General features: G+C 55.8%; 1 protein-coding gene across 4 annotated transcripts; it reads left to right on the top strand.

Annotated features, from left to right (window-relative positions):
* Positions 1 to 3,202: 3,202 nt before the first annotated feature.
* Positions 3,203 to 13,535, top strand: POLR3H (RNA polymerase III subunit H). 4 transcript variants are annotated; one of them, XM_043965050.1, is made up of 7 exons: positions 3,203 to 3,301; positions 4,407 to 4,539; positions 5,626 to 5,722; positions 10,295 to 10,381; positions 10,883 to 10,937; positions 11,854 to 12,055; positions 12,707 to 13,535. In XM_043965050.1, the coding sequence occupies exons 1-7, from the start codon at positions 3,213 to 3,215 to the stop codon at positions 12,758 to 12,760; spliced, it is 717 nt and encodes a 238-aa protein (XP_043820985.1). In that variant the 5' UTR covers positions 3,203 to 3,212; the 3' UTR covers positions 12,761 to 13,535. The 4 variants fall into 4 exon arrangements, with proteins under 4 accessions (XP_043820985.1, XP_043820983.1, XP_043820986.1 ...); XM_043965048.1 differs by having other exon boundaries at positions 10,874 to 10,937; XM_043965051.1 differs by having other exon boundaries at positions 3,255 to 3,355; positions 10,874 to 10,937.
* The last annotated feature ends 687 nt before the right edge of the window (positions 13,536 to 14,222 follow it).

Genomic DNA, 14,222 nt, shown 5'->3' with positions numbered 1-14,222 from the left:
TGCGAGCAAAGGGCAGGAGGGACAGAATGAGCCGAGGCACAGTGAGAAAAGCACACAACTGTCAACGACAGGAAAGGAAACGACCCCCCTAAAATCGGAGCACATCTGCCAGGAGCTCAGGGCATCGGCGTGATGCTAAGACATCAGCTGCTCTTCTGGTCGACGTCATGCCGTCTCTCACTAATAATAACCGTGACTTGAAAATTATAATCGTTAGCACTGATATCGGGCTGGGAGGCCCTTGCACAGGCAATCTCATTTGCATCTGAGGCTCTCCCGATGCCCACAATGCTGCCCAGCTTCCCAGCATTGGCCTTTCCATTCGACCTGTCCCACCCACCCCCTTGAGTGCCTTTCTAGGACAATGCTAAACAAATATCCCAGTGCTAACTCAAACACCCTGAGTCATCTTTGAGGCAGTTCCAAGCTTGCTGGGCTAGATTCCCTCATGGAGGTAGGAGTCCATGGTGAGGGAAGTGGGGGGAGGGCAGGGAGGACAGGAGGAGGAAGTGCAAGCAGGAGACACCAAACATTTGAAGCAGTGCAGGGCTCAGAGCTGCAGGTCGTCTGACCCAACGCCCTATTTACAGATGTGAGACCCAGGGTGATTCAGGACCGAAAGAGATGGGACTTGGACCCATGAATTCTCTGAGTCCAGATCCAGGGCTACTCTCTACACCAGGATGCTTAGGGTAGATGCAGGATGGAGGAAGGCGTTAGCCTGAGCAACAAATGCAGAGCCTCTTGGCCCGAGCCAAGAGAGGCACATGGAATGCATCCTATCGGGCAAAGTACAGACTGAGTTTGTGCGGACCTCCCCTCCTCCGCCCACCAAGCCCACTCCATTGTTACTGCTGGGCTGGCCCCAAATTCTTTTTTTTTTTTTTTTTTTTTTTTGCGGGGCAATGGGGGTTAAGTGACTTGCCCAGGGTCACACAGCTAGTAAGTGTCAAGTGTCTGAGGCCGGCTTTGAACTCAGGTACTCCTGAATCCAGGGCCAGTGCTTTAACCACTGCGCCATCTAGCTGCCCCATGGCCCCAAATTCTTTACCTAATATCTAGAGAGATTAAGGCGCCCCCAAAGCACTACAGACTTCCGGGGCTCCCAAGGGCTGAAGTCTCGTGTCCAAAGCCCTCAGCTGTGTGTGTCGGGTGGGGGCGGGGCAGTGGTGCCCACAGAGGACAAGACAGGCTCTATTTCGCCTGATCCCAAAATGCAAAGGAGGAATTGTTTTAAAATCGGAGCTCCTCAAAGGCAGGGGTGGCCCTTGCCTTTCTCAGTATCCCCAACACTTGGCATACATAATCAATACTCATTGATCTCTCGTCAACATAATTGCCCTTCTCTCTCTACTGAGCTTCCCTTCACCTTCCCCAGAGGCTGGTCTGGCCCCGAAGACCCACAGGACTAAGTTGAATGAGCCCCTGTCCCAGAGAAGGGCGAGGACTCAGGCTTGCTGCCCTCCCCTCTGGTGGAAAGGGCCTATCTAGTCTTCCACATTACAGGACTCCCACCTCAAGGGTGCGAGAGTAAAAGAATCCCTCCTCATGGAGTTCCCCATCGATGTATAGCACTACCCTGGAGCTGAGGCCCTCCAGGTGGGGAAAGAACCTTTGGTGGCTGAAGACCCTGCCCAGGCCCAGTCCAGGTTCACTCCTCCTCCTTGTGGCCTTGTGCCTCAGGATTTCTTGGTTGAGCTCCTGCATCTTCCCCTGGATTGAATTGGGTCCCTGATTTGGTCCAGGACTCCCCCATGGCCTTCTTTGTACCCCTGGTGCTTCACACAGTGTCTGCCACCAAGGAAGGACTTAATATTTGTTGAGTGACTCTGTTCCCTTGCTCCTGAGTTGGCCGAGGGACTCCTTGATGATCCTTCAGTCTGCGGCTTGACGGCCCTAAGATCAGTTTCTGGAGTCCAAGGCTAGCCCTCTGTCCACAATGTTACCTTCTCCAGAGGCCAAGTCCAAGAACATGGCTTGGGCTATGAACCAGTGATTCTCACCCAACAGCAGGTCAGCGGCATTTAGGACAGAAGAAGGCAGGTTTGGGGAGGACAGGCTGGGAGTTCCCTGGCTCATTCAGGAGACTGCAGAGGACGGTGCCTGGCACATTGTAGGTTCTTAATAAATGGTTGTCCCCTCCTGCCCTCCTTCCAAGAGAAAAAATACCAGAAGAGGTGGGGAAGGGCTCAGCTGTGGAAGATTGCAATATATCATTAGGGCGTTATTAAAAAAAACCCAAAACATACACATATGTATATGTCAATGTGAATTTTGCTGGGTTTTCCCACTCTTTTAAAAAAAAATTCATTATTATTTTTCTTTTTTGGTGAGGCAATTGGGGTTAAGTGACTTGCCCAGGGTCACACAGCTAGTAAGTGTCAAGTGTCTGAGGTCAAATTTGAACTCAGGTCCTCCTGAATCCAGGGCCAGTGCTTTATCCACTGCACCACCTAGCTGACCCCCTCTTTTTTCTTTATTTTTTTATTTTATTATTTTTTTTAGTGAGGCAATTGGGGTTAAGTGACTTGCTCAGGGTCACACAGCTAGTAAGTGTTAAGTGTCTGAGGCTGGATTTGAACTCAGTTACTCCTGACTCCAGGGCCAGTGCTCTATCCACTGCACCATCTAGCTGCCCCTCCCTCTTTTTTTCTTAAAAAAAAAATCTTTTTAATACGGGATGGTTCTCTAGGAAGGGAGAGGAATATGGGGGAAAAGTCTATGCAAAACAACATATCAATAACATTTATTTTTTAAAAGAGAAAAAAAAAGGGAGACAGTGGAGGCTCGAACAGAGCCTCACAGGGCTCTGCACAGGGACCTCCGCCTTCCTTAGGCGTGGGTCTAGCGCCGCCCCTGCTTCTCTCAGACGCCCACAATAGCTCCCTACTGACGCCTCCTGAGTCAGTTTCAGCCTCGGAAACGGCTTGGAAGGCCCTCCCCCAGCACTTAGCACAAGGCCTGGCACCTAGGGGGCGCTTAAGAGATGCTGAGGGACTGTGTGGCGGAGCGAAGACCGGAGGAAAGGGGGCGGAGCTTGAGGACAGTAGGCCGGGCTCGAGGAGAGGGGCGTGGTCTTCGAGGACGAAGCGGAGCCTGGGCGGAGCGGCAGGGGGGCGGAGAGGCTTCTGGAGAAAAGGGGAGGAGTCTGAACGTGCGCCCTGCCTCTCTCGGCGGAAGTTTGGGGGCGGGATAGAGAGGCTGAGCCTGATATGATTGGGTCGATCCCCGGAAGCGACCCTGTTTCCTGGAGACGGCGCGTGGCGGCGGCGGCGGCAGCCGGCTCGGCGTGTGGCGTCCGGTGCGTGTCCTCTGTGGTCGCCTGACAGCGGTGCGGGTGCGGGTGCGGGTGCAGGTGCGGTAGCGAGAGCCCGAGGCCCAGGAGCCCTCTTGTCCGGGGCCCCCTCGCGCGTGGGGCTCCCACTTGCCCCATGCCTCCGTTTCCCCTTTTGTAAAGAGAGAGGGTTGGGCTCAACTGCCTCCCCGGCCCTAGAGTCCTTGCTGTGACCCCTCCTCCCCCTCGTCACACGTGTCCCGTGACCTGGGCCAGCCCTCCCCCACTCCGGCTCAGGAGACTGGAATCTACGATCCACTGGTGTGCCGTGTGGTCTTGGGCAAGTCACTTAGCCCCGGGCCTCAGTTTCCCCATTTGTAAAAGCAGATTGGACTAGATCAAAGCTTCTTAAACTGTGGGTCATGTAACTGAATGGGGGGGGGTGTGAAAACAGTGGCAGTAAATGTTGTGCATACCTATTTTATATACCTGTATACCTGGTCACGGTAAACATTTCTCCGGTGAAACGGGTTGCGAGTGGAAAAAGTTTAAGAAGCCCCGACCTAGATGACACCCCCCCCCCCAATTCTGTGATCTGTTACTGAACTGCCATGTGGCTTTGGGCAAGTCACTTTCCTTCTCTGGGCCTCAGTTTCCCTATCTGTTAAAGAAGGAGGTTGGTGGGGGGCAGCTAGGTGGCGCAGTAGATAAAGCACCGGCCCTGGATTCAGGAGGACCTGAGTTCAAATCCGGCCTCAGACACTTGAGACTTACTAGCTGTGTGACCCTGGGCAAGTCACTTAACCCCCATTGCCCCACAAAAAAGAAAAAGGGAGCTTGGTCCAGGTGACCTCCAAGGTCTCTTTCTGGCTTCAGGATTCCTGGGGTTCTCACCACTGCTCCCCCAAATCCGTCACCCCTCTGGCTGTGGATGAGGTGGGTTTGGGGGAGAGGGGACCTTGGCCTGCCCCTCCCTCCTCTCAGGTCTGTTTCCTCATCTGTGAAAGGGGTTGGGTCAGGCAGTTGATCTCTGGGTCCTTCCAGGGTAAATGCCTGGGAAAGGCAGGAGAGCTGAGGTCCTGGGGGGTGGGCAGCAGGATTTTACTGCCCTCTTGGGTCTTCTCTGTTCCAGGGCCAGGCCAAGGGGCTTCAGGATGTTTGTCCTGGTGGAGATGGTGGACACAGTGCGGATCCCGCCGTGGCAGTTTGAGAGGAAGCTCAACGATTCCATAGCGGAGGAGCTCAACAAGAAGCTGGCCAACAAGGTGCGGACTGGGGGAGGGCGCTCCCAGAGGCTTGGGGGCCCTAGCCGTGGCCGGGTGGCCGTCTGACCTCTCGGCCTGTACCCAGGCCTCCTGCCCTGAAGCAGGTGCCTTCCTCCCCTCTGCTTCTTGGGAGCTTCCTTCCCCCCAGTTGTCATGTATTGGTTTGGGCGTTTCTGGATGCCCTTGTTTGAATTCAGAGAATGGAAGCTCTTCGAGGGCAGGAACCATCCTAGTCAGCGAGCACTGAATAAGCTACCTACTATGTGCCTGGCCCAGGGCGCCCCTGCCTCAGGGTGGGCCATTCGAGGCACACAGTGGAAACAGGGCCTTCTGAGAGAGGAGGAGCCTGTAGCAGGGGGGCCTAGAGGGGCCCAGGAGGAGGGGCTTCCAGACTTAGGCAGTGCCCCTTGTGTGAGGAACTTCAGGTGGCCGTGTAAGGAAACTAGAGACCTCGAAGGAGAGTGGGGCTGCAGGCCTGAGCACAGGGGAATCTCTTTGGCCTCAGTTGAGTGAAGGGGGGCTCGCAATGGGAGAGGCCTAGAGGCTGGGTGAGAGGTAAGGAGGCCCTGACCCGGGCTTCGAGGGCAGAAATGGGGACGAGATTTCACCCTTATCTGTGTTCCTGAGCCTGACCTTGAGGCCTGACACATTAGTAGGTGCTTATCAATTCTTGTGGATTGGTGGTGAAGCAGGGCTCTCTCTCCCACTTAAGACATAGGCTGTGGAGACCATCACCCCTATTTTCCAGGTGAAGAAGCTGAGGCACAGAGGAGGCCTTTTCTAGGGGAGGCCTCAGCACTCTTGGCCCCTGCCCAGGCCTCACAGTGTGACTCTGGCACAGCGGGTACCCATGGGCAGGCGGGGCTGGGACCTGACCTCTAACTCTCCTGCCCGTGAAGCAGCCCAGGGTGCTTTATGAGCAGTTCGTTTGTCCTTTTGGTGGCCAAACGAGGGCTGTAATTGTAGGTGATGGGCCTGGCAAAGTCAGCCCACACAGGTGGGTGGGGCTGCTTCTGATGGCATGGCCCAGGACGCAGGGGTCCCACCCTGTTTTCTTCCCAAGGCTGAGTCAGCATTTCTCTGCAGGTTGTGTACAACGTTGGGCTCTGCATCTGTCTGTATGACATCACCAAGCTGGAGGATGCCTACGTGTTCCCAGGGGATGGTGCCTCCCATACCAAAGGTGGGCATGGCCATTCCCCTCTTTACACTCAGAGTGGAGAGTTGGGAGGGATCTCGGACGTCACGGGACTGCCCTCCCATGGCCCCCACCCTGGGCACTTGGCCTGTTTCTGGAGCGGTGTCCAGAGGATGGCCTTTGGCTTGGCCACCAGTGAACTGTGTAGCCTTGGGCCCCTTTTCTCACCCTGGGCCTTGGTTCCCTCCTCTGTCAAAGGAGGGGGTTGGACTCAGGTGTCTCTAAGCTCTTCTCCAGCTCAGTCCAGGCCCGGGGCTCCCCAGATATCTTGTCCCTGGTCTGGAGCCTGGGCCCAACCTCCCTCAGCTCAGTCTTCCCGGGCTGATCCGCCTCCTTCTGGTCCCCTTGCTCTGGGTGTGCCCCAGCTGGGCACCCTCTTGGGAGGGTGATGGTCATCAGTGGGCTCCAGGCTGTGGTTCTGCTCTGACCAGGCCAGGGACTGGGGGTAGAGGGCGGCTGCTGTACCCCTTCCCTTGCTTTTCTTTTCTTTCTTTCTTTTTTTTTTTGGGTGAGGAAATTGGGGTTAAGTGACTTGCCCAGGGTCACACAGCCAGTAAATGTTAAGTGTCTGAGGCCAGATTTGAACTCAGGTCCTCCTGAATACAGGGCCGGTGCTCTATCCCCTGCACCACCTAGCTGACCCTCCCCTGCTTTTCAGGATGAATGTTTTCTGTGTCTGGTTTTTACAACATGGGAATTTCTGGGTGCGATCCAGACATACCCCATATACAGAGATATACACAGAAACCCATGCACACACACCCCAAAACACATGCACACTTTCTGTAAGGAAAGACAGGAAGCCACACCAAAACCTACAGTGACCCTGGCTGGTGATAACCTGCAGCGTCCCGCACCCGTCACCCCACGTTTCCAAGTAAAGGAGGGAACTGGCTTCCCTCCTCTCTTTCCCAGGGCTTCATGCCTTCCGCCAGGGACAGCCCTTATTGGCACTGGCTTAGGCCTCGCATGAGCTAACACAGGGACCTCTGAACCTTAAGGAGAGGATGTCTTCTCTCTCGGCTGGTGGCCGTTTTCTTCCTCCTTCACTCTCCCCAGACAGATCTCTGACATTCTGCCTGCCCCCAGGCCCCAGCAGTGGCCTCCTTCCTGAGCTGGGGCACTGGATGACCCTGCCACACTGAGATGGGCCAAGGCCTAGGAAAGAACACCCTTGGCCAAGGTCCCTCTGCAAAAGCCAGGCTGGGATCTGGGCCTGGGAGCTGAGGCCCTGCCTCCTGCTCTCCCACACCTGGGCCTGGTCCTGGGGGCTTCTTGGCTGGTCGGTCTTGGGGGGGGGGCGGGGGGGGGCGTGAGCCCAGATGATGGACAGGGCAACCCTCCCCCCCCAACCCCCGCACCTCCCCTGCTGGTTTCAGCCTCAAGTCTAAAGTTGCAGGAGGCGATTGGTGTAACCCCATGAATCCACAGCTGAGGAAGCAGGCCCAGAGAAGGGCAGGGATGTGCTCGGTCCCGCAGCCACCGAGGGCAGAGATGGGCACGAGGAGCTGCTGATTTTCTTCACTCTCTCCTGTCACCTCTGGGGCTTCAGTGACCTTGGTGAAAGGAAAGGCTTGGACCAGATGCTTCCCCCTCACACGATCCTCAGCAGGCTCTGGGGACTGGGAGCCTTAAAACCAGTCCTTTTGTTTCTTTGGGGCCTTCCTTGTGTGGAGGATTCCTGGATATCCCCTAACCCTCTGCTTTGGGGTCCACCTTCCTTCTCTGCTGCTGCCAGAGGTCAAGGGTGTTTGATCAGCAGAGCCGGCTTTGAATGCCTCGTGCTCTCCCTGCCCTCCTGTGAGTGAATGACCTCTCTGTAGCCTCTTTCCCAGGCCTTGCATCTCATCAGCTCCCCGGGAGGTAAATGCCCTCTCCCCAGCAACGTCGGCCCTCCCATTGTGGCAGCAGAAAGCGCTTCCTGCTTAATGACGAGGGTCTCCCCCCACACCCCCTCCTCCTCATGGTCAGGGGGAGGGGTGGGAACAGGGCCCCAGGAAGCTCTGCCACCGAGGCTGCCATCCTCCTCATGAGCTGCCCCAGGTGTTTAAGGGAGGGTGTTGAGCACCGCTTTTGAAAAACATTTTTATTCATAGGTTGTTTTTTTTTTTAACCTCACCTTTTCTGAATCTGTTTTCTCCCTTCCCTGTCTCGAGAGCCACTGCTTATAACAGAATGAAGAAGAGGGATAACAGGCAGTGCAGCAAAACTCACCAACACATTAACTTTGTCTGACAGTGTCTGCAGGTTTCCACAGCCACAGCCCCCCCACCTCTGCCAGGAGAGAGAGGCACATTTCTGCCTTTCCTCTTTGGGGCCACCCCCAGTTTTGGTTGTTTGTGGCTTTTCCGAACTTCACTGGGCACTCCTGCTCCCACCCCCTTCGGTTCACATCTGTCCATCCCGATCTTCCCATGCAGGCCCAGTGCCCTGGGTCCCGGGCTGTGGGAGCCAGTGTTTGGAGGACGACGCTGGCTCTCTGCGGTAAAGTGACCAAGGGTCTCTGGTCCTCCAGCTCACCCCCACTGCTCTCTCCAGGTCAGAGCCATGCCTTAGGCACATTGGCCAATCAGTCTAAAGGAAGGGGAGTGTGTGTGTGTTTATGTGTGAGAGTGTGTGAGTGTGTGTGTATGAGTGTGTGTGAGTATGTGTGTGTGTGTGTGTGTGTGTGTGTGTGTGTGTGTGAGTGAGTGAGTGAACCTAAATTCCTCATTCTAAAGGAGACAAGCCCTCGAGGAAGGTCAAAGTTGACTTTGGCATGGAGGATCCCAGTGGAGGCTGTGGCCTCCTCTGAGTGACCTGCCTTCCACTAAAATTTTCTAGGCAGCCCTTGAGCCCAGGAGCAGAGTAATTGGGTGGGAGAGGGCGGTGTTCTAGGTAGCTCCATTTCAAGTCAAGATCAATCCTGATTCAGTAAAAGGAGGAACTTATTTGGGTTTGGTTGGGTTTGGTTTGGTAAGGCAATTGGGGTTAAGTGACTTGGTCACACAGCTAGTAAGTGTCAAGTGTCTGAGGCCGGGAACTTATTTGTGTTTATACTGGTCTGAAAATGAACTTGACTGCCTCATGAGGGAGTGAGTTCCCTGTCACTTAAGTTGTTCACACAAAGACTGCATGACCGTTTGTTGGATATATTGTAGATGGGCCTTGGGTTGTTGCAAGAGATGTCCAGATCAATTGGTCCTTGACCAGTATTGGGTGCCTGTATTTTCATATGATTGACCTCCTCTGTCCTTCATATCTTACTTTGTGCATTTAAAAATCACCCTGGGAAGGTGTCACAGATTCCCCGGCCTGGCCAAGCAGGGCAAAGAGCCCTTGGGACAGTAGATGGCCCTCCTCTAAGATTCAAGGGGCCATGACAGTTCTGTGCCCCGATGGCTGTTTATCTCACATATGGCCTCTCAGCCCTTGTTTGGACACCTTGAGTGATGGGGAGCTCACTATCCACTGAGGCAATTATCTCTGTTGAGTGGGGTCTTCTTTCTTTGAGCTGAATCTGCCTCCTAGGTTGGCACCAAAGAGAACAAATCTAATCCTTCTCCAAGTATCCAGGTGCTGAGGGGGCTTGGTCCCCGTGCCTAGGGACTGCCATCCCCCAGACACCCTGAAGAGGGGAGCAGAAGGAAGGATGGCCCGGCTGCAGCCGGGTGGGCTGGTCATCCCCTGGGCCGGGCCCTGGGCCTGTGGCTCTTGGCTCTCTCCATTTGGGGATTACGGAAAGTGGACTATCCTGGACAGATTCGATGTCTCCGCTGAGAGACGGTGTCTGAGGGGCAGGTCTCAGTTCAGAAGTGGGAGGGGTTGGCAGGCAGTGAGTTCCCCATTCCCTAGAGGTCTCAGGCAGAGGCCGATGGCCATTTGTTGGGACTCTTCTGGATGGGATTCTCATGTCACTCTCAGCCACATGCCCTCCGAGGTGTTGTGACTCCTATTCAGGGGACAGTCGGTGTCTCATGTGGTCAGGGATTCTCTTCCTGTGGCACTTGGGCTGGGAGCCGGAAGCCTCAGCCGATGGTCCCGCTGTGGAAAACCCTTCGGTGTGGGGCAGTGGTTTGTCCTTTGTGATCTGCCCCAGGGACAGATCGACAGTTGGGTGGACAAACGGAGGGGGGAGGAAGGGAGGGAGCAACAGATGGACAGTCAGAAGGAGGGCAGGACAGATGGACAGACAGACGGTGGTAGTTGTTGTTTGTCCTTTGTTCTTTAAGAGGACCGTGACAGACGTCATGACTTGCAGTGAGTTGGATTTAAGTGCAGAGGCACCAGCCTCATTCTCTTCCAGAGCCATCTGGGTCCAGGGGCAAGGTATATTATCAGGATGACTAGAGATGGCTCTGATGTTTAAGGGGATTGGGGTTAAGTGACTTGTCCAGGGCCACACAGCTAGTAAGTGTCTGAAGTGAGATTTGAACTCTGGTCCTTCCGACTTCAGGGCCAGTGCTCTATCCACTGCACCACCCAGCTGCCCCCAGGACAGGTGGGAGGGACAGATGGAAGGAATACCATCCAGAATCCTTCAGAGCCTGGGGCAAGGCTGACTTTGTTTCTTTGCAGTCCATTTCCGCTATGTGGTGTTCCACCCCTTCTTGGACGAGATTCTGATTGGCGTGATCAAAGGTTGCAGCCCAGAAGGGGTTCATGGTGAGTAGTTGTCTTGGAGAAGAGTTCAGGTGAGCAGGCTATGGGTGGGCTAGGCCAGTGGTTATGGCCATCACTGTACCATGGACTGAGCCTGAGTCAGATGGATGAGTCTGGTTGGTGGGACCTAGAGACAGACTTCGGGAGGGCAGCCGAGCTTTGTGCCAGAGCTGGGGGTGGTTGGACCCTGCTGGGCAAGGTCAGTGGGAGAGAGGAGTGTCTGGGTCTGTGGCCCCCATCCTGAAGCGGGTTTGGGGAGGCGGAGAATGGGAGGGGGTGTGGACCATCCCGAGCATCAGGCCAGACCGGGTCAACAGGCCAGGCCTCCAGGCTGGTGTGCTGAGATGCCAGACTGGGCCCCCAGGCCAGGCCAGCGCAAGAGCAGCTTTCTGCAGGCCCGGTGAGACTCCTTGTGAGGGTGATGCCCCCCACCCTTGGAGTCTGGGTCTCTGCTGGGCACTCAGAGGCCTCCCCAGCTCCCTCATCTCCTTTCAGTCTCTCTAGGGTTCTTTGATGACATCCTCATCCCGCCGGAGTCCCTGCAGCAGCCCGCCAAGTTGTATCCTTCCTGCTGTCTGTGGGAGCCTCTCTGGTGCCAGTTACTGCCACCAGGGGGCAGCATGGTCACAGGGACTGAGCTGGGCCCTTGTGTTGGCATGGGGGGCCACATGCAAAGGGAATCTGGGCTGGTGGGATAGACTTTGGGGCGGGGGCTCCAGTGCTCAGTTTGGTCCATGAAGGCACAGCTGGAACCCCATTAGCAATTGCTCTTTGGGAAAGTGCTCCGGTAATTTTTTTTTTTTTTAGTGGTCACACAGCTAGTAAGTGTTGTGTCTGAGGCCGGATTTGAACTCAGGTACTCCTGACTCCAGGGCCGGTGCTCTTATCCACTGTGTCACCTAGCTGCCCCGGTAATTTTTAAGAGTATAAGTGGGTTGGAGGCCCCAGGAGCTGGGACCCCTCCCCTGATGGTGTTACCCGTGCCTCCCACAAGCTGGGGGGATGGAGGAAAGCTCCCTGTCTCCTGGGGGAGAGGGGAAGCAGGAAACCCAGCTCCTTCTAGAAGCATTTATTAAGCACCAGCCTGTATGCCAGGCATAGAAATCTGGGTGAAGACACCCTGTTCTGTCACTCGCTGACCCTGCTGACCTTGAGCAGCTCAGGAACCTCCATGGGTCAGTTTCCTGACCTGTAAATGAGGGGTCGTGACCTCTAAGGTTTCCTTCAGCTCAGATATTCAGATTCCCAAGGTCTCAATTTTACATTTGAGGGGACAAACTCCTCATCCGGCACCCAACCAGGCCTGTTTGGCCCGGCTCCCTGAAAGGCTACAAGCCCCAATCCTAGGCCTGGGGGCTGGCTTTACACACAAGCCTTGGTAAGATGGGTCTCGAAAGCTTGAGGACAGTTCTCAGAGAATCTGTACGAGGTCGGCTTCCTGCTGGCTGAGCACCTTAACCCTTGAACCTCATCAGTGATGAGGCTGAGCAGGTGTGGGTTTGGGAATATGAGACGGAAGAAGGAGCCCACGACCTATACATGGACACCGGGGAGGAGATCCGCTTCCGGGTGGTAGATGAGAGCTTTGTCGACACATCCCCGACAGGGCCCAGCTCTGCTGAGGCTTCCACACCCAGTGAAGAGGCTCCCAAAAAAGAAGCCCCTTACACCCTCGTGGTAAGAAAGTGGGTTGTCAGGTGTTAAATGGGGAGGGGCCCAGGGAGCAGATCATGAGCTGCTGGGGTAGGGAGAGAAGGCCCTTGGGAAATGCTAGGGGGGCAGGGGTAGACAGAGAAGGCCTGGAGACCCCTCCCTCGCGGGAGAAGATGGCCAGCTGGGTGATTAGGTCTGGCCAAGGGTGACGTTGGCTCTCGTCGTCTCCAACATGGAGAAGAAAGCTCGTTCACATGTGCAATGAGATTCTGGTCATGTGCTCCTGGGGGCGGGTAGTGCAGGAGACAGTGGGCATCTTTGGCCCTGAATAGATCCCTGGCTCTGTGTGGAGGCCAGACGGCCATGCCCAGGTTGGGGACAACATCTACAGAGGGTAGAAGTTGGTACTTGGGAGACAGGAGGAACAGAGAGGGCCTGGAGTGGGAGCTAATTAGAAGCTCCCAGAGTGCCTCCCTGCCTGCCTGCCTGCCTGGTGAGACCCACAGGCCACCAGAGTCCCATAGGGTCAGCGAGGACTCGTGTCCGTCCTGCCTCTTTCATACCCGAGTTGGGTTCCCCCCATGCCAGGTGGAGGGAGGGCTTAGACACGAGGGCCCCTTCCTTGGAACCTAGTTGGAGCAGATGCTGAAGGTGCCTGTTTTCTCCCCCTTGTAGGGATCCATCAGTGAACCAGGCTTGGGGCTTCTCTCTTGGTGGACTAGCAGTTAGTGACCATCAGAGGATGCTCCCTGGGCTGGCAGCCTAGGCCCGAGAGGCACAAGTGCAGGAGTGCTAGAGAGGCCAGGCCGCTGGCCTCAGCCTCCTCTCGTCAGAACCAAGGAATGACAAGTGGGGAGCAAGACCACTCCCCACCCCCAGCCCTGTGCTCGTTGGGGCACCTTTCATCCTGAACCATGTGCCCAAGGGCCAGGAGCAGGGGAGAGCCACAGGACCGTTGGTGACTTTGCCCCTGGGTGGATCTGCTCCCTTCTGGACTCTATGGAAAAGAATGGTGGCCCGGTCCTTGGGCACGGCTCTTCCTGTCTCTGGGCCTCAGCTCCTCTCCTGAGTTGGATTGGATTGATGAGACACCTGCCCCTCCCTCCCAGCTCAGAATCCCCTGGTCTTGTCAATAGGGCCCCGTTAGCAGCAGAGAAGCTGAGTGACCCATCCGAACGGCTGTCACCTTCCTCTGGGCTATCTGCCTAGCTGGGCCCCGGCAGCTGGAGGCCTGGGTGGGGCTGAGGGGTTCCAACTGGTTCGTCACCAAGTCAGAGCAGGGCTCTAATTACAAAATCGTGGCAGCAGTGACTTCAGCCTATCAGTCATGCCCGCCCACCCCCTCCAAGGAAAGGGTGGCTTTGGTGTCTGGCTGCACCCTGAATTTTCCCTGGGAAGCTCCCTGTCCTTAGAGCCTGCTGGGTGAGAACCAACCATCAGCTGCCTCTGGGCTCCAGGGGCAGGGCAGCCAGTGCACCCTGAATAAAATGGCTGTAAAAAAGCAGGCCTGTGTCTTTGTTGTCCTTGGATGCTGAGGCTCTCTCCCAGTTAAAGGGTGCGCAAGTGGCCCTCGGTGGCCCTGCTGAGCCTCCATTCCACCCTCACCCTGAATGTGAATGTACGAGGTAGGAGTGCAGGCCTGCTGGCAGTCGGGCTTGGACTTTGGGTTGGACCCATTCACCCCCTTGCCCAGTCATGCTTGAAGGTGTGGGCACGGGACAGAGCAAAGCCACGTGAACCCATCCAGGCACAGGTTTGCCTTTGGACTAAGCAACTCGGCCTCCCAGCAGGCCCTGGGGTGGCTAGGTGAGGCAGCCAGGAGGTGCTTGGAGCTCAGCTGCTGGGTCTCCGACTCTCGCATCTTCACCAATCAAAGGAGGCTCACTGGCTGGCCAGGGGAAGGGGCAAGCTTTGGACCCTGACTCTTGCCTGAGCTCTAATGCCATATTCCTAACTGTCCAGCGGCCACTGCAAAATGGATATCCTTTCCCGACACCAGCCTGTTCTGAACTTCCCTTTCTGCCAAAGTCCTCTGCTTCTCACTCTCTCACCCCATTTGTCTCCCCATCTCCAGCACCCACCCCTTCTCTATTCCCCACCTCTTATCTGCATGTTCATTCTCCACAGAGCTGCCAGGTCTCCTCTCACACTCCTCGAATGGCTCCTTATTACCTTCAGGGAACAGACTCTT

This window comes from Dromiciops gliroides, chromosome 5, assembly GCF_019393635.1.
Source record: "Dromiciops gliroides isolate mDroGli1 chromosome 5, mDroGli1.pri, whole genome shotgun sequence".
In the NCBI taxonomy this organism is placed as follows: Eukaryota; Metazoa; Chordata; class Mammalia; order Microbiotheria; family Microbiotheriidae; genus Dromiciops; species Dromiciops gliroides.
The sequence above is the reverse complement of the archived record's forward strand: the minus strand, read 5'-3'. Positions and strand labels throughout refer to the sequence as shown.